At 43.3% G+C, this 14,089-nt stretch overlaps 1 protein-coding gene across 2 annotated transcripts in view; it reads left to right on the top strand.

Moving 5' to 3' along the window:
• TPH2 (tryptophan hydroxylase 2) overlaps positions 1 to 14,089 on the top strand; it is a 105,290-nt gene that overhangs the window by 4,710 nt on the left and 86,491 nt on the right. For both annotated transcript variants that reach the window (XM_078449166.1, XM_078449167.1), the window contains exons 3-5: positions 656 to 839; positions 950 to 1,050; positions 6,015 to 6,082. In XM_078449166.1, coding sequence (XP_078305292.1) covers positions 656 to 839; positions 950 to 1,050; positions 6,015 to 6,082 — 353 coding nt within the window. The remainder of the gene's footprint in view (positions 1 to 655; positions 840 to 949; positions 1,051 to 6,014; positions 6,083 to 14,089) is intronic.

A 14,089-nucleotide genomic window follows, 5' to 3' on the forward strand; every position in this document is an offset into this window, starting at 1 on the left:
TTTTGCCTGTAGAGATACTTTCTTGGCTGCTTTTCTTCCTTTTCTTTTTCTACAATGTGGGTTACACTTTGGCTTGTGTCTCCCAACTATCAGTCGTTTTCATACCACCTGCCCAATGTCTGCCTCATTTGCCTGCCATTTGTACCATGTACTTATTTTTTCAAAGATTATTGTGTTTTAAACTTTAACTTATGAGGAAAACTTATACTGTTATAAAATCAGGGATTCGAGGTTAGTTATGGTTTTTTTTTTGAAACATACGAAAATAAAAATATAAATTTGGGGATCATATGATGATATAAACTAATTTCTCCCCTCCAAATAGCCATGTACACCCCCCAGCGGGATGTGGGCTGTTCAAGAAAACAATGATATTCATAATTATAATACATTTTATAGGGCCCTGTGTATGCTCTTTTATGCCCTCTTTTTTAAAAAAATAAGATGGGAAAAACTATATAGTGTTTATTTCCATTAACAGAGGTAGTGGTTGGAAACATTTCCATGTTTTAGTCAACCAGAGAGCAAGGAGATGGTCTTTTCCTCCTCTGTGGGCACTTAGCACCTGTTCTTAAGAGTTGAATAAGAACAGCCTGTGGCGTCCCTTTTATTGTGCCCTGAAGGTAATTTAGAGATGTTGCTTACATTTCCACAGGAGAAACATGTCAACATGGTTCATATCGAGTCCAGGAAATCCCGGAGAAGAAGTTCAGAGGTTGAAATCTTTGTGGACTGTGAGTGTGGCAAAACGGAATTTAACGAGCTCATTCAGTTGCTGAAATTTCAAAGTACAATTGTAACGCTGAATCCGCCGGAGAACATTTGGACAGAGGAGGAAGGCAAGGCCAGCTTCTCCTTGTTGGGTGATTTAGCAATCTGAGAAATGTTGCAAAGAGGAAAATGCAATCTGTGAGCTAATATTTTTGAACTCGCACTGTGTTTCCAACAGAGCTAGAGGATGTGCCCTGGTTCCCCCGGAAGATCTCTGAGTTAGACAAATGCTCTCACAGAGTTCTCATGTATGGTTCTGAGCTTGACGCCGATCACCCAGTAAGTGTCCAGTAAGATCCATTCCATGCAGGCTCTTCCAGCTCCACGCATGTGCCAGCCAGTGTGCCATGTTGTGTGCTGTGACGCTTTATTGTAGAGCAATTTATTATGTATTCCCCATCACGGAGAGCAGACTTTCAAATGATAAAGCTTCCCTGTACATATGCGGTGGCTGGAAGCAGATTAGAAGGATGGCATTTCCACATAACATTTGTTCTTAAAAGGATTGGAGAGAGGAGGAGATTCAAAACCTTGGAGAATATTTCTGTAGTATTAGACAGCCTGAGATATACTTGCAGATGGTGACCCTTGGAAAAACGATGAACTGAAATTGATCACCCCTTTGAGAAATGAGGGAGGACTAGGCATTATGGGGCTCAGTGAGAGAATAAAATTCTCCTCGCTATTTTCCTTGACTGGAGGTAGTTAGGAGCAGAGTAATGTGGTGGGCTTCAGTCTCAATGGAAGGGCAGAGGGTTTTAGAATGAGGTTGTGATGGAAAACACATCTCTTCCCACATCTACTCTGAATCTATTTACCACTATCTCTCGTCTATTCCAATAAAAATGGCCACCTGTAAAGAAATATGATACGTAGGTAAGCATTTCCCATTATTTCCTACCTCCCCCTTTACATCAGTTTTTATTTAACACAAGAGACCTGGAACTTCTTTATGGTCAGAATGAAGTATAGTTAATAGTCTGGGAGAAGTAAGCAATGTACTCATTTGTTACAAGCACTTTTTTCCTGGTGCCCCTTGTCGAAAAATGGGCAGATAAAAGAGTGAAACCCAAGCAGATCAGTCATGTTTATGGAAGGGCTTTGCAGTCTGAGGGTAATGGTGTACAGTTATTCCTTTATTTTAAACGGAAGAAATCTAGAAATGTGACAGTGTGACTATACTGTATGCAGTGGTTTTGCAAGTGTGGTCCCAGGATCGGCCCCATCAACATTACCTGGGGGTTTGTTATAACAAGCCCACATCTAAGTTTGAGAACCACTGCTTTAGAGGAAACTATGACAACTTCAATAAACAAGGAAATTTTCAATCGAATTAGTCATTTCACGCAATATACCAGTTCAAACCAATTCATAATATACCATTCAAGTAATGGTCAAACAGACCTAATTCAATTGCATTATTTTCAAGAAGCTGAATTTATCCAAAGATGTGGTGTGTTACATTTGCCAGTCTAAAATTTCAGAATAATTCACAGTAACTCATGAGTGACGCTCCCAAATGTTAGAAAAACACTCAAAAGTGCCTTTAATAATCATCCATTTGTTATCTTCCCCTTTCCCACTTCCAGAAGAGTCAGAATTAGCACAGACGCCTGATTTAAGAGTTTAGCAGTAATGGGACTTTCCGGATACCAGCTGTTAACTTGCAGGATGACCTTGGGCGAGTCCCTCTATTTTTGCACCTCAAATTCTTTATGTAAAAAGTGGAAATAAAATTCTTATTGACCTCCAAGGGGCGTTTGAAAAGCCTACTTAATAAAACAACTGGAAAGCATTTTGGCAAGAGTAAATGCTTAATCCCAGGGATGGAAATGCTGTATCATCCAGATCAGTGCCTGGATAGTAAATGAATTTTTGCTAACCTCGTATTTCCAAATGTTCCCCTTAGTCTAGTTTTTAAATTACTCGACCTGGAGAAAAGGGGTCAGCTTTGTTAGTGGAGCAACCACAGGAACCACTGACCTTGCTTTGAAAAAAAAATTTATTCCGATACTCAGTGTGAATTTTTCTGTGTTTAATTCTGTTCTGTTATTCCTAATTATACCTACTTTATGATACCTTCTCTTATTTTCTGTGCAGCCAGTTGAAATAATTGCAAGTACTTAGCAATCTACTATCTCACTCGTCATTTTTTTTTTTTTTAATCACATGTATTCCTTTTATAAGCACGCCAAATGTTCGTTATGCAAAATCTGGTATTGGTAAATTGGTGTTTTTCGTAGGTTATTATTTGATGAGCACGGAGAACGTTGTCTAAGGACTTTGGGTGCCTGGGAATAATCTCAGTTTCAAGACAGGGATTATCGTGTTAGGATGGCACTCTTGCTCTCGGTTGGCTTGGAAGGAGCTGGGATGGGAGAGTCAGGTTGCTGAGGCTACCTAGAAAGGGTTAAATATCTATCTAGGTCAGTGTCTCTCAAACTTTAATGGACAAACAAATCACCTGGAGGGTCTTTCCAAAGTGCAGATGGGAGTTCTGGGATTCTACGTGTCTGGTGAGGTCCCAGCTGAGGCTTTCACTGGGGGTCTGCTACACTTTGAGTAGCAAGGATCTGGACTGGGAGGGTCTCTCAAAGTGTGATTCATGGCCCACCATAAAGTGCTTATTAAAAATGCAATTCCTTGGAGCTCAGCCCCCTGAATCAGAACTTTCAAGATGGACCCTAGAATCTGCATTTGAGAGGATTTGCAGGAGATCCTGATGAGCTCTAGTGTTTTGAGAACGAATGTTGTAGCTCAACAATTGTCAACCTTAGCTTTCCATTCAAATAATCTGTGGAGAATTAAAAAACTACTGAGGCCAGTCTCACCTCAGAGTGCTGAAATCAGAACCTCTGGGAATGCATCTAGGTTTGGAGTATTATTTGTTTATTTATTTTTCTTTTAAATGTTTATTTATTTTGAGAGAGAGACAGAGAAACAGAGAGACAGAGAGAGAGAGAATGTGTGCATGAGCAGGGGAGGGACAGAAGGAGAGAGGGAGACAGAGAATCCCAAGCAGGCTCCTGGCTGAGCATGGGGCCCAAGGTGAGGTTTGATCTCACCAACCATGAGATCATAACCTGAGGTGAAATCAAGAGTCAGATGCTTAACTGACAGAGCCACCTGGGCGCCCTGGAGTATTATTTAAAGCTCCCCAGGGGATTCTAATATTTCACCAGCGTTGAACGATTTGGGAGAGCTGCTTGAGTGCCAACGCACACTTGGCTGAGCTCTTTAGGGTACTGGCTGGGTCTTTAGTTCTCCTTGATTTAAATGGAGAGAGGAAGGATGGGTATGCGACAGATATTCGCTGGGGACTAGGGTTGCCAGCTTTAACAAATAAATATATAGGATGCCCAGTTAAATTTGAATTTCAGGTAAATGAGGAATAATTTCCTGGTATGAGTATGCTCCAAATATTACAAGGGTGCCCTCTATTTTATCTGGTAACTTATCCCTGCCTTCAGTCCAGAATAGATGGCCAAGGAATTCTTTGTCCCTGTAATCACTGGTGTAGCTGGGGTCTCTTTTATTTTGCTAGTCCACAGCTCCAGCCTAGAAGCTCTGGATCACCACTGGTGTTTTCGTAACCACTGCCATCCGAGGCTAATGAGGCATGATGAGTAAATCACTCTCTTGCATGCCTGGGAAAAGGTGCAGGTGTTTGCCAAGGAGAGGCAGTCGAGAATCTTTGGGAAGCCCAGCAGACAACGATGCTTGCAGGATGGTGTCTGGTTTGGCAGGAGCTGGGGAACAGGTGCTGTGCTTTTCACGTGACTCTTTTTCCTTTGTCAGGCCTTCTTTCCTCTTGAGTAATAAAGGTGCTTGGAACTCGTCAGTTTTAGCATCTTGGGCTGCTTGGTATCACTAGGGAGTTGAAACTTCTACTTTCTCGTCGAAAGCAGGAGACCCATTTTCAGGTCACAGACGCATTTGTGAATGTGGTAGCTACGGTCACGTCATTTTGCGTGTGCACATTATAAGTTTTCATAAGCCTGCCTGTGAATACTGGTTTGAAAATTCCCAATTCATAGCAGAAGAAAGACAGCACCAGCTTCTCTGGTGCGGGTACTTCATTTCTGCAGCGTGTTTGGGTGATCTCAGATACTCTCTCTGTCTCCTGCTATTAGGAGTGCTCTTCTGAGAGAAGGGCTGTTGGCAGTGGAAGTTCTTTACTTCAGCCCAGCAGACAGTCCTGAAGGCCAGTTCTCCTCCAACCATACAAGAGAACAGAATGATTTTCTCTGAGTTTGAGGTTCCTCTGACCAGCCCACCTTTGCAGAAGCATGCTAACCACAGCAGGGGTAGTCTAGGCCTTTGTGGGCCTCTCCCAGCTCTCCCCTCAGAGCCAGGGATCCCAGCGGCCCATCTTGCCTGGCCTCCATTCTCAGAGTGGTCACTGCTTCCTGGCTACCTTTTAAGGTTGCAGGGGTTGCAGGCATAAGAAGTTAAATTGAAACAACTCCTTCTGGGTTTCCAGCAGTTTGAAGAAACAGCCCCAGAAAGAATTGATTGAAAGTACCTGAAGGAAAGGAGAATGGAAAGTCTGTTGACAAGAGGAGAGATTCTTGAGTAAACCAGGAGGTTCCTCTCAGTAGTAGTCCGCCTGACAGAACAGTGGCAGACAGGATGTTTAATTTCCCAGGTGCATGATGATGAATAAAAGTCCTGCAGTTGCTAACGACTAAAGAGCATCACGGGAAGTCACCGTGGAATGGAACCAACTTGCTATGCTGTGCATGAATCCCTTATGATCGATTTTGCATTGTGTGGCTATCCTCCTAAAAAAAACAGCAAAACCTCTTTAATTCATGCTGATTTGGGGATTCCGTGATTATTCTGAATGATAGGATTTTTAATAAATGTGCATTTATTGGTTATTTACACAAAATTACATTTAGGTTAACTTACTGCGTAACCTGTTAGAGGGACCTGTTTTAATGAACAGGGTAAGATTGACTTGTGATTAACATCAATTACATGTAAATGATACTTGAACACCAAAGGGTGTCATTCACTTTAGCCTGAATTCCCGCGCATCCCAAATTAGTACAACCCAAATTTAATGAGGTTTTACTGTAAGCACAATTCGCTTCTGCCTGTGTCATCAAGATGGTCATCCAAGGATCGGATTTACATTTGAATTGAACACTCAAGAAACACCCCAGTGATTTTCTTTTAGGCCTTCTGCAGCTACTTTTTGGTACTTTGTTAAATAACTTAATCTCTTTTTGTTTAAGGGATTTAAGGACAATGTCTATCGACAGAGAAGAAAGTATTTTGTGGATGTGGCCATGGGTTATAAATAGTAAGTACCTGTGTAACTCTTTTCTGTGACTTGTTGCTGGCGAATTAGGGAAAACACACACTGTGCTAAATAGACCTGTCTTGTCTTCACTTTACCTTGGCTAAAATGGCAGGCACAAGCCATTTTAAATACTCACCAACTTTGTAGGGTTTCAATGCCAACACTGATGTTTGACATGCAGGTATAATTGTAAAATAATGAGTCCTGCAGGTCACAGGCCAAGTGCTACATTTTCACCATTGTCTTTGCTGCTTTACCAAGACAAGGTGCCGTTTTTATATACTCTGTAGGGTCTAGAAAATGTGTTTAAAAATTTTTTTTAATGTGTATTTTTGAGAGACAGAGACAGAGCGTGAATGGGAGGGGGCAGACAGAGAGGGAGACACAGAACTGGAAGGAGGCTCCAGGCTCTGAGCTGTCAGCACAGAGCCCCACGAAGGGCTTGAACCTACGAGCCATGAGATCATAACCTGAGTTGAACTTGGACACTTAACCAACTGAGCCACCCGGGCACACCGGAAAGTGTGTTTTAATTTTACTTTTGATTTGACTTGTCAGTAATCTCCTTCAATGTTCAGTTTCCCCAGTGAAAGTAGAAGATTCAGCAGGATTGGTACAAGGGTTCATGTAAGCGGCGTTAATAAAAAATACATGTGTTTGCTTTACATGGAAAGGGAAATTCGCTATAAATTGGAGGGCTTATGGAAGACTTTCTTACCTAATCCCAGATTAGGGTGGGGATAAAGTTGGAGAACCTCAGGATTGGGGTTAGGACCATGCATAATGCATTGTGCTAAGTAGCAGTGACAGGATGTTTGAGACCAGTAATGATGTCACCTGTTGACTGCAGGCCGTGTGTAGGAAAATGGAGTGGATGTTAGGATATTCTGCTCACATTAATAAAGCTCGTAGACCATCACACTGCTGCCTTTCCTTTGGTGTGTGATCGGCTACATGAACCTTGTCTTCAGAACAAAATGTAAATCCATACCCGATAGGAGAGATTCTTTCTTATTTTACTTGTGAGTAGTTGAGAAGCTTGACTGTCCTGTGGGGCAAATTTTCCTTGGTGAGAATTTCAGACATTTTGTGTGTTTTAGAGAGTATCAGTGTTTGCTTTATCCTTTTCCTCTTTTTTTTTTTTCGTTAAGGAATATAACACACAGGGGCTTAAAGCAAAGTCAAAGAAAGGACCCCACATCACACCCATGATTGGATCAGTTGTTGGCTCATGTATAACTTCCTTTGTTGCTTTAGTGCTCTTCCCTTCCTCCTCCCAAGACCCAGACACCTTTTGTTCTTTCTCCACCATGTTTATGATCCTAAAAACCAGAACCACTTGGCACATGCTTTTCCACATGTGTCTCCTCCATTTTTTAAAATGTTTATTTATTTATTTTGAGAGAGAGAGTGAGTGGGAGAGAGGGAAAGAGAGACAATCCCAAGCAGCCTCCTCACTCAGTGCGGAGCCTGATGTGGGACTTAATCCCACCACCCTAGGATCATGACCTGAGCTGAAATCAAGAGTCAGAGGCTTAACTGACTGAGCCACCCAAATGCCCTTGTCTACTTCATTTTTATTTCCTTTGTTCCAAGCAGCTTTAAAAAAATTATTTATTTATTTATTTTATTTTTGAGAGAGAGAGAGAGGAAGAGAGAGAGAGAGAGAGAGTAAGGGAGGGACAGAGATAGAAAGGGAGAGAGAAACCTAAGCAGGCTCCACACTGTCAGTATAGATCCTGATGTGGGGTTCTATCTCCTGAACCCTGAGATCCTGACCTGAACCCAAATCAAAAGTCAGACACTTAACCGACTTGAGACACCCAGGTCCCCCCGCCCCACCCCTCAAGCAGTTTCTTGACCGCCTTTAGCTTCATGTGACTTTCTACCCCCTCACAATGTCAGCATACATAAGGCTTGTCCTGGCCCAAGCCCGACCTCCTGCCCCATTTTTACCCTCAGCACCATCACTCACTAGCCCCATCTCCCATTGTTTCCCAAATTGCTAAGAGGGGACTCTGATGGGCTGAGCTCACTTTTTCACATTAGGGTCTGACGAGTGATTGTGAGACTTAAGATTTGCTCCTCTTGTTTCACAGATTGTCCCCAGGGGAACCATGTCATACATGGGTCCTCAGAAGGGGGGGTGGGTGGGACAGGTCATTAGGGCATGAACTCCCCAGGACATGATAAAAACTCAGTGCTTGGCAGAGCCTTTTTTTAAAGACAAAACAGATGGATAAATATGTATTTTATGCATAGATGATATATGTTAAAATATATGTATGTACATATATGTATATATGTGTGTGTGTATATATATATGTATATGTATATATAAAGGGTTTTATTAGCATAGTGATCAAGGATCTATCTCAAATGTTACTAATTTCTTCTTGGTAGATTCCAGAAACTGAACAAAGCAAGCTGATATTGTGGTGACACTGATAGAATTGGTATATATGAGTCAAACACTTTCAAAGAGCATTGATAATGGGGAGTGTTTGTGTTTTAAGGAAAATATATTGACATGGAGAGAAGAGGCAAAGAACATGTAGTGAAAATGATGGAGGGTGAGGTTCTCAAAGCACTAACAAGAGTTTACATTCGCCACCTTCCCTTAGCTAAAGAGTAAAATTGAGTTGCTGTGTCTATGGAAAACAAAAGTAAAAATTGGTGGTTGGAAATGGTGGACATTTTTTTTTCCTGCAAAAAGCTTATTGTTTCCATTGGGTCCACTCCTCAGGAGAAGGCTCCAGGGTGGTTAAAAAGCTGCCTAGTGCCTGCAGGAAGGGACTCAGGCAGAAGCCTTGGCACCAGGGGATGCCAGAGGGCCTCTCAAAGAATGAAGTTTTGGAAGAGATACCTATGTGGCCCAGCCTGTGGAGTTAGCCAGGTGGTTGCCATCTTCTTGCTGAGTTTCACCTGCTCATCTAGGGAGTGGTTCTCTAGGAAGTCACAGAGCTGGGGGTCTGTGTTGGCAGAACCTGGGCATGAGATCCAGAGGGCCTGTTTCAGGTTCTTCTCCAGAACCATGGCAGCTTCCATGGCACCCAGGGTTTAACCCACTCACCCTGGGATGGCTTCTGTGTGTCCTGGAAGAGGGCCAGCCTGCTGTGTTGTTTTGCCTCTTGAAGAGGTGCTGGGCATCTTCGTGCTTCTCCTTGGCCAACTTGGGGAAGAAGTGCTCTGTGCCTTTCAGAGCCACACGAGCATGGTGGAAATAGAAGCCCAGAGAGAGGTAGGTGCAGGAGGCCAGCAGATGCATGCCGACCAGGCTGTTGATGGTGGCCTCCACCTCGGTGGAATAATTCTGACCAAATTGGGAGCTCAGCATTGGTGGGCGATAAACAGGCTATGCTCAAAAGATGGTGTTGGCTGGTTCCAGAGGCAGAGGGTGGCTGAGAAGATGATTCCAAAGGTTATGTATGAACGGAAAAGAGGTTGGAGGGTGGTGGGAGCCTGGGTCTGCTCCATTCAAACGCTATTGCAACAGGACACAGACTTGCAAGACCTGCAGCTGGAAATGGTGGAGATTTTACACAGAGAAGTCTCTGGATGGAGCTGAAACATTCCAAGATCTGACCCCTGTTTGCAGGGCTAGGGGGTGCTTAGTTTCAAGGGCCCTGATGTTCAAGAGGCTGAGGTTGGCAGGAAACCGCCAATTCATCATTATACAGGGAGAAACTACTCTCATATGACTCACAAAACTCCCTGTTGTCATGACTCCAGAGAGGCTAAATGCTAACCTGAATGTTATTTGGTGGATATAGAGTCAAACCAAACGGTGTTTAAGAGAGTCTGGAATCCAGGGGCATTATAACCCTCTCCCGGGACAGTGCTGAGTCCAGATTGACTACCTCTAACAACAAAGAGATTAAAAACAACAAAATGATTAGAGCACTGGAGCCAGACAGTCTGGGGTTCAAGTCCTGACTCCACTGCTTCCTGGCTGGGTAATCAACCTCACTGTGCCTGTTTCATCATCTAGAAAGTGAGTCTCCAAATACGACCCATCTCCCAGGGTTGTAGTAAGGATTACTGAAGAGAAGGCACGTGTTGTGTTTAGCACAGGCCCTGGCACACGATTTGTGATCGTGTCACTTATTATTATTACGTCTTCCCCCTTCCCTTTTGTCACAGTCTGTCTTCAGTTTCCAGTTGAACTATTATTGTTTAGCTCTTTAGCTATGTTAATACCATGCTGCCACCTTAACAAATACTGTAGCTCAAATGTCGCAAGAAGTAATCCTTAGATGAAAACGACTTCAGTTCCCCATTTAAAGACTGTTGCCTATACCAAAGCTTTCTGGGCAGAGCGACATCCTTCTTTAGGGAAAGATTTCATAGAAAGCAATCATAGTCCCATTTGTGTGTGTGGGAAGCTGCCACAATACAGATACAGATCGTCAGTTGCCTTGGTGCTTCTTGTAAGTTGCCAGAGTGAGGAAGATGCCTATCAGGAGAGGTTAGATCTGGAAAGCACAAACCCAGGACCTGTGGAAAGTAGAGAGAAAAGAATCATTCCTTAATGCCTTTTATGTCATTGCTGCTGTGGCTTCTCTGAATATGAGTTTGAGGATAGCTAAGGGCTAGCTATTTGTGTGTGTGTGTGTGTGTGTGTGTGTGTGTGTGTGTGTTTATATATGTGTGTATGTGCGAGCGTACACACAAACCCATGGAGTGCTGGGGCTCAAGCTCGGGTTATGGTGCGTGTGGGTGTGGGGCACAGGTGGTAACGAATCCCAGGTGGGCCTGGCCCATTGTCTCCAGTTTGCCATGAAGTAAGTTAGGTTTCCTTTCAGTTTACAAAAAATAAAGATGCAATTTCTAATTGAAATAGGCATTTTTCTAGTGCTGATGGCTTTCTGAGAGCAAAGGAAAAAGATGTCAACACAATAATAACTTAAAATAAGCTCCTTAGAGTGGCTTCTGGCAGCATGCTACAATCTGATTTTCCAACCCGAAGCTTGGAACCTCCAGTCTGAGAAGCAGATTAGTTAAAATTGACGTGGTCCTGAAAAATCCAGCATGAGATGTCCCAGCAAATTAGTCCGGTGATAAAAATTAGGGGCCGTTCTGACAGGTGGAGAGCAATTCAATTCCCCTTAATAATTAGTTAAGGCTTTCTGGACCCTGAGCAGGCAAATATATGGTGAGAGATACAGACAGAGATGGAGTACCGATGGTTGGGGTTGTTGTAGGGATTGGCACGATGTAGTGTGAGGTGCTGAGGGTTTAGGGAGGGAAGAGAACTGAAATGCAGAATAATAGATATTGAAACCATGGCCAAGAGGCCCTCCGGGGGATTCGTGTTGAATACTGTATTTTCTGTGATAGTCTTGAAAGGATAAAGCAGGGGGAAAGAATCAACACAAGCAGAGAAAATGAAAAAATTCCAGTCTATGATGAAAAAACAGCAGGCTCAAAGTGTGCATTACCATGAACCCGAAAGAGGAGAGGGAGCAGGGAAGGTGTCGGCACGCTGAGAACCGTCAATGGGTGCCACTCAGGCGAGTCTCTGATTGACAGCGCTGCTGAGAAACATGATTGATTACCCAGAGGTCCACCACTGCCTGCAGACATGCCTGAGCCGAGTGGCCACGAGTGTCGGGAAGGCCTAATTGCCTCACCAATAATAGCAGAGGAAAACATTCATTAGTGCAAATACTTCTCCATAGAAGACCTGAGAATGAACGCCCTGGATTGAGAGGGCACTGTTTCTAAAATCCTGTGTGAGAGAATGCGAATCACCCCCTGTTCTCCCCAACCCAAATAGAAGAAATTCCTGGATAAACAGAAAAAGAAGTACCCCTCGATTAGATGGTGCGATGTGCGTGCAGACTGTTCAGAGAAAATGGAAGTGCGTGGGGGGCAGATGGCATGTGGAGGAAGAGAAAATTATGACTGTGATATGGTAGCTGTTAGGTTTGTCCGAAACTATCCAGCTTTCTGTCATTGGCACCTTCATATTTTAACCTTGGCATTAGCTTTGCTGCATTTCTGTAGCTTTCACAATTGCTAGATTATTGGGGAAGAAGAATCAGCAATACATTTTTTTTCAATTGACTAGAAATAAAAGCATTTTTCTTTGAGGGCTATTATAACGATTATTCCTCAACAGTATGCATGCATATTTAATTATATTTTTGGTGTGTGGGGGGTGGGAGTTATGTCAATCCATCTTACTCTCTTGGAAAGAGGCCCCGAGCTCTGACTTTAATTATGCCACTCTTGTTTGCTTAAATTGATTTTGAATATTATTGTGATTGTGTTTTGTTATGGATGTACTTTCTTCTGGTTGAAATTAAGGGAGTACATGAACCTTCCGTCCTTCTCAAGGGGCTACGTCCTCTTTTATTTATTATTTATTTATTTTTAGTCCATGGAATCTGAAATGTAAATAGGTAAATGCAATGTCAGAGGGTGAGGTAAACAAGGGAGATTCAAAACGGTCAGAATTTGCTTCAAGCTGGAAAATTCCCTGACCTGCCAAGAAAACTCATTTGACTTCAAATGAATTCAGGGAACCACTTCAGTCCATCTCGCAGCCTTAGTTTTCTCCTCTGTGAGTTGGGGATAATACTATCTCTTCTGCCTTTCTCCTGGGAGTGTTTTGAAGATTCAATGAAATCAATGGAACATTGCCATACAGTGTACTTTATTCTTATCTCTCTCAAAACAATAATCAAAGAGTCTACACCAAAAGCCTGGGGTTTACTCAGACTCCTGGCCCACTTGGAGGGCCTTGGTTGCTTTCTCTGGTTTTTCTTTCAACGTGGGAGGCAGTGTGTGGTGTGCTTAAGAGTGCAGAAGCCTGGGGTGAATTCTGGCTTTAAACACTTGCCAGCTGAGTGACTCCTACAAATGATTTGTCTTTTATGCCTCAGTTTCCATATCTGGGATACAGGGGGTAACTCTACTACTGCTTTTTAGGGTTGTTAAAAGGATTAAGTGAGCTAATATATTAACAGTACTTAGAACACCATACAGGAAATGCTGCATAAGTGCTTGCTAATATTATTCTAATTTTTCTCACTTCACCTGGTCTCTCCTTTTTGTCTACCCGCATGTTCCAAATCTTTGTATTACCTTTTGGTTAATACCCTTCTCCATTCCCCTTGGCCAAGACTCTCTTTAGGCCCTGAAATTGTCTGATTTTTTTACACTGTATTGGTTATTTATTGCCGTATAACAAATGACCCCCAAATTGAGCAGCTTAAAACAACAATTTACTATCTCACAAAGTTTTTGAGGGCCAGGAATTAGAGGGAGCTTAGCTGGGTGGTTGTGGATCAGGGCCTGTCATGAAGCTGGAGTCAAAGTATTGACCAAGGAAAGCTTAGGGCTGGAAGATCTATTTCCAATACGGTCATGCACGTGGCTGTTGGCTGGATGCCAAAGTTTCTTACAACATGGGTCCCTCCGCTAGGCTGCCAAGTGTCCTCAAGATGGGGCAGCTGGCTTCCCCCAAATCAAGTGGCCCAAAGGAAAGCAAGGTAGAATCTACCATGCCTTTTGTGACGTAGCCTCAGAAGGGACATACCATCACTCCTGATGTATTCTCTTGTTTTCATTGCCCAACCCTGCCACCCTATGGGAGGGGACACATGGGATAGAGGCCAGGAGTCAGGCTTCACTGGAGGCGAAGGAGGTTGGCTGCCATATACCGAGGTTGTGTTCAATTTTATTTCTTCAAGACCCTCTCGAACAGCTCCGCCACACTGGGTCTAGTGTACTGTCTGTAGAAGTCCTCCTCATGAGAGCACAGGTGTGGCAGCACATGTGGAAGAACGGATAGACTTTGGAGCTAGAGGGAACTGGGTTTGAACTCCTGCTCCACCAAATATGCTCGGGGGCCATGAGCGCTGACCTAGTCTCTCTGCGTCTCGGTGCTATTACCTTAAAACGGGCACGATATTTACCCACCTTGTTGGTTGGGGGGATTACCAGTGATTACAGGGCCCAGGTGCTGGCTGGTGTAAGCTGGGGTTGCATCTATAGTAG

The sequence above is a fragment of the Panthera onca genome, chromosome B4, assembly GCF_046562875.1.
Source record: "Panthera onca isolate mPanOnc1 chromosome B4, mPanOnc1 haplotype 2, whole genome shotgun sequence".
In the NCBI taxonomy this organism is placed as follows: Eukaryota; Metazoa; Chordata; class Mammalia; order Carnivora; family Felidae; genus Panthera; species Panthera onca.